The sequence below is a fragment of the Amphimedon queenslandica genome, unplaced genomic scaffold (genome assembly GCF_000090795.2).
Source record: "Amphimedon queenslandica unplaced genomic scaffold, v1.1 AMPQUscaffold_10023_Cont17672, whole genome shotgun sequence".
Taxonomy (NCBI): Eukaryota; Metazoa; Porifera; class Demospongiae; order Haplosclerida; family Niphatidae; genus Amphimedon; species Amphimedon queenslandica.
Genome location: NW_003549706.1, coordinates 1 through 4,975, shown reverse-complemented (window position 1 = coordinate 4,975; position 4,975 = coordinate 1). Strand labels below are relative to the sequence as shown.

The following is a 4,975-nucleotide window of genomic DNA, read 5'->3' as shown; positions in this document are numbered from 1 at the left end:
GTGTTTCGTAGCCCTACTCTAAATGAAAGATTGGTGGCATTTATTGTTGATGAAGCCCACTGTGTTAAGAAGTGGTAAGTCTCTTATGCTCAATTTATAGTTTTAATTTACTATCGATTCTTATAGGGGGAAAGATTTTAGGAAAGATTTTAGCAAACTTGGAGAATTGCGTGGATTCTTCTCTGCAAATATACATTTTATGGCACTGACAGCAACTGCTACAAAGGCTACACGGAAAGAAGTGATGCGTATCCTTGGAATGCGTAATGCTGTCTTAGTTACTAAATCTCCTGACAAGCCTAATATCTATTACTCCGTTTCAGAAAAGAATGAATCTATTGACGATACTTTTGAGCCACTGATTCAAGAATTACGAACTTCTCGGCTGCAGACAGTGAAAACTATCATCTTTTGTAGGACTTATCAGGATTGTAGCTACTTGTATCTCCTTTTTAAATCCTCACTTGGGACAGAGTTTACTAATCCGATTGGTGCTCCAGATTATTCTCCATTTCGTATGATCGACATGTTTACTGCTTGCAACACTCCCAGTCTAAAGAAGAAGATACTGCATTCTTTCTCTTATCCCAATGGACAACTGCGAATTGTCATTGCTACTATTGCTTTTGGGATGGGGATTGACTGTCCCGACGTTCATAGAATTATTCATTGGGGACCTCCGTCAGATTTAGAGAGCTACATCCAGGAAACTGGAAGGGCTGGTAGAGATGGTAATAGTGCTGTTGCTGAACTTTATTTTTCAAGACGTGACATCGGTCAGTGTTATGTTGAGGAAACTATGAAAGCTTACTGTAAAAATGATAGTCAATGTCGGAGAGCTGTACTTTTTAATGATTTTGATTGTGGTGACCTACCTGCTAAACCTGTACCTGATTGTGTGTGTTGTGATATTTGTGCAATGGTTTGTACCTGTACTTCTTGCAAATTTCCATCTCCTTCATAATTCATACATTAGCTGTAATATACATGAACTGTAATACTATAATCATAATTTTGGAAATCTTATTCATGAAATCAGCATTAAAATTTTAATTTGTTAATTACATTTATTATTAAAAAATTTAGTCAACTATCAATAACAGTACTACTACAAACTACGCATGATTCTTTTCAGATGATCCAAAAGCCACTTGTCAAGGTCTGGTCTTTTAATCGAGCCTACAATGTTGCCCTTCATTCGGGGGAACTGAGAATGTTTTCTTTTCTCTTTTCTTTCATGTACACACATCTTATTAAGTTCCTCTATAATTTGCTTAAGGTCCTTTGTAAGTGAAGGGTTAGAGTGATATCCCGTATCTTGAGAAACTTTAGAGCACCGATCATAATTAGACGTCACAGCCTCTAACTTCTTCATGGATTTGCCCAATCTACTTATGGTTGACTTACTAACATTTGACGATAGGTGACTAATGGCAGACTTCAGATTCCTATTCAGGTGCTCCATGTGGAGATCCATGGGGATGTTGTGCCCAATTCTGCCAGTAGCATTAATAGTTCTATTCCACAGCAGTTGGTGTCTCATTCTTTCAGTGAAAAAAAATTCGTACTGGAAGAGGAGAGTCACTGCTTGAACGGCGTACTTTCTTTTGTCGGTGACTTTAAATATCAACAGTAGATAACGCCAACACCGAAGAATACGTAACCCGTCACCCTCTCTAATAGCATCTATTAACTCTAGGTAGAGCATCCCTAGTGACAATAACTCCTTTGCATATGTATAGACACTATCGTTATCATTGATACATTTACCAACAGCAAATTGATAAGTACGGTCAGAAAGTAGCTCATTCACAGATGATAAAAATATCTTTCTTCTTTCAGTTGGGCTGAGACTTAGAAAATCTCCCTGAAACTGTGATGACTGCGGTGTGGCATCTAACGAATCTAGTTCAAATGCTTTCATAGCAGCACTGAGAATATGTCCATCTACAACTAGAAGAAAAAATTCTTCACACGCCGTTGGATCAGTCCTAATCTTCTCAGTTACACTCCTTCTCATTAGCAGGTTTCGTAGTTGGTACAGGGTCCCAGTATTTGATGCAGAAGAGGTCTTATACAGTATTCGCCATATAGCCTATATGTGAGGTACCAAAAGTTGTTATTATGCCTTGCATAACAATGCAATACAGTATAGTATAGTATATAATGCATGCATAAAGTTCAATGTACATGTACAATTATCACTTGCCAACCTTTAGAAATGCAACTTTGGCATGCCAATCTTCAACTACAGGGAGTAACCCTTCCAACCTTTCAGTTCCTCTTGCTTCATTAATCCTTTCTTTCTTAGCTCCGACAGATCTTTCTACTGTGAGTTGATCCCCTCCAAAGAGAATATGGTGAAACTGATCAATGTAGACCTTTTCTGGTTTATTAGTTAATGGATCTGTAATCTCATCTTCAGCAGTGTTACAAGGAACGTATTGTTGAAGGTGACTCATTATATCAATCATATCTTCATGTGAAACTTCATTTTTAAAAAGGACTCCTAATGGAACCTGTATAGGTATAATAAAGAATGTGATATCATGCACACAAATATACATGTACATGTATATGTCAATGAAACATACCACATCAGACTTTTGAGACATTTCTGCAGTATGAATATGACGAATATGACGAACTACTTTAGGGACATTCTGTTTAAAGAAAGGTATGTATTTTTGAATGACACGTGCAGCAATGATGGTATAGTTATCCTGTAACATTATGAAATCTTCTTCACTGGGCAGTATTACGTCAAAAGAGAAACTCGTCAAATCAACATCAGGTAGAGAAGGGTTATCTTGTAATTCTGAAGTGTCACAGCGGTCTTTTACAGCAAAAGAATGGAAGTAATGGAGAGAGCATAAATGACTATCGACTGTTTCGTGACGAGGTCTGACACTTTTATCAAGGTTGTCACCTACAAGTTTGAATGATTCGAATTTAGGCTTTTGTAAGACATAAGAGCTGGTGTTGTCATTAACAGAATCATCTGATTGGCTATTTGCAGAAAATGTAGATTCGCTAAGATGAGAAATGGTGATATCTGAAGGTGGTGAGGAAGGAGCACCTGATGAAGCAGACTCTATTTCTGAACTTGCCCCTGACTGCATTAATGCTGTGGGATTTAGATCTTCCTCCGGAAACAAAGAAGCAATATCTTCCTCTATTTCTGCCAGTTGTTCCTCCAATTCTGTAGGTTGTTCCTCGACATGTATATCTGTGGGTTGTTCCTCTATAGCTGTGGATTGTTCCACTATTTCCAGCTGTGTGCTAATAACAAAGAAATATATTTACAATAGTGTAATGAATTAAATTTTACCAAACTAACTTATTATGCCAGATATTCCTTTTAATGTTGTTACACCAGTCAATTACAGGTTGATCAAAGTCAGTACTCATTTCATCTATTATTCTTATTGTGGTTTTGTGAGATACACAAATTCCAGCCTTTTGTAATTGGTTATACAACTGCATAAAAAAGATAATGTTGATTAAGGTACATAATCAAATGTTGATGTAATACCTGTTTTGGAGCATGGCCAGTAAACAGTAGCACAGACACCAGTCTCTGGAAAAGGTTAGCCCTTTCGCAAAAACTCTTCAACAATATTGAAGAGCATACTACAATCACAATATTTTTCTCCAGTTCTGTTTTCGTAGTGCATGCTTCCAAAAGGGAGAATAGAGTTGGAGCAGCTCCTTTTAGCTTCAGTGCAATGGTTGACCAATTGAATTTGTCTAATGCAGATATTCCTTTATCAGTAAAACAAGAATTCCTTTTCGAAAGCTTAGCAAACTCCTTCATAAGAACTTTTCTCAACTTGTTTATTACTAGTTGTTTCATTCCCACATCTTTCATCACATGATTTACTATTGAATTCCTGTTTTTCCTACCCAAAGAACGTCCTAATCCTCTTAACGAAGGAGGTAAACGCGCTACAGACTTTTTCCCATTACAAATCGTTATTACCTGTAAAATAAAAATTATAATTTGAATGCAACACAATATCTCATATTGTACTTACTCCAACAAACTTCTGATTACGGCTTCTAGGAGTAGAAGTAACATTAGATAGACTCTGACTTATAGGGGATTCATTAGTCTTGCCTAGGGATTCAGCAGTGCTGTTAACATCTTCAGACACCTGATCATCTTTTACTCTACCAAGGTCATTTGTCAGCATAACCTCTCCAAACTTTTCAGCTACCTCACTCTCCAAAGCCACAATATCTTTCTTCAATTTCATTAACTTGCTTATCAAACCAAGACATTTTCCTCTACAAATCACTCCTTTCCTCAAAAACTTCGCAAAATCTCTTACAGAAAAGTCATATCTGTGCTTCAATGACTCTATTATATTGTCTATCTCTTCATCCTTCGTTTTTAAGAACGCTCGACTTCCAGGAGGAACAAGGACGCCACAGAATAGACAGTTCATGGCTCAAACGACAGCTACAGCATGATACAGGAGTCAACACACGTGTTGCCATGCGACTGGGCGCGGTCAGTTTGATCACGTTCCTATCACGCGCACAACGACAACGTCATTGTAAACTTTCGCACCTCTGTGCACACACTTTCTGCGTGAGTGTCTCCAGACCCTTCCTCCGCAGGTAGCGAAGGGGCGGGGCGAGACTATGGTTGTAGTAACGGTGCTAGAGCTGGTAGCACTGGCGCCACTGCTGGCCGCGGTAGAGGTTTCACTGGTAGACGTCGCGGGTGATGGGATAGGCGTAGTCATCTTGAAGAAGACGGGTGAATGACGAATTGATGACACAGGCGAATGGGAAGAAGAACGAGAGGGAAGGACAAGAACAATCGGAGGTGCTTCTTCCATGTTTGAGATCCTAAGTGAATGCTGGATGATGCTGGTCGCTCACGCATGCGCACAACTGAACTGCGTGGGCGTACAAGTGGGTTGCTACATCTGCATACTGCCCACGCATGCGGTGGGTGCGTGGG

At 38.9% G+C, this 4,975-nt stretch overlaps 2 protein-coding genes across 2 annotated transcripts; one reads left to right on the top strand and one right to left on the bottom strand.

Annotated features, from left to right (window-relative positions):
• The first annotated feature begins 6 nt into the window (after positions 1 to 6).
• On the top strand, positions 7 to 1,053 carry LOC100633786 (ATP-dependent DNA helicase Q1-like). Its single transcript, XM_003391265.2, has 2 exons — positions 7 to 74; positions 127 to 1,053. The coding sequence occupies exon 2, from the start codon at positions 200 to 202 to the stop codon at positions 962 to 964; it is 765 nt and encodes a 254-aa protein (XP_003391313.1). The 5' UTR covers positions 7 to 74; positions 127 to 199; the 3' UTR covers positions 965 to 1,053.
• On the bottom strand, positions 1,010 to 4,641 carry LOC109590434 (uncharacterized). The gene is made up of 6 exons (XM_020006357.1): positions 4,038 to 4,641; positions 3,536 to 3,982; positions 3,341 to 3,480; positions 2,595 to 3,282; positions 2,214 to 2,519; positions 1,010 to 2,095 (listed from the first exon to the last, which is right to left on the bottom strand). Exons 1-6 carry the CDS (start codon positions 4,449 to 4,451, stop codon positions 1,109 to 1,111), a joined length of 2,982 nt encoding a protein of 993 aa, XP_019861916.1. The 5' UTR covers positions 4,452 to 4,641; the 3' UTR covers positions 1,010 to 1,108.
• Between the last annotated feature and the right edge of the window lie 334 nt (positions 4,642 to 4,975).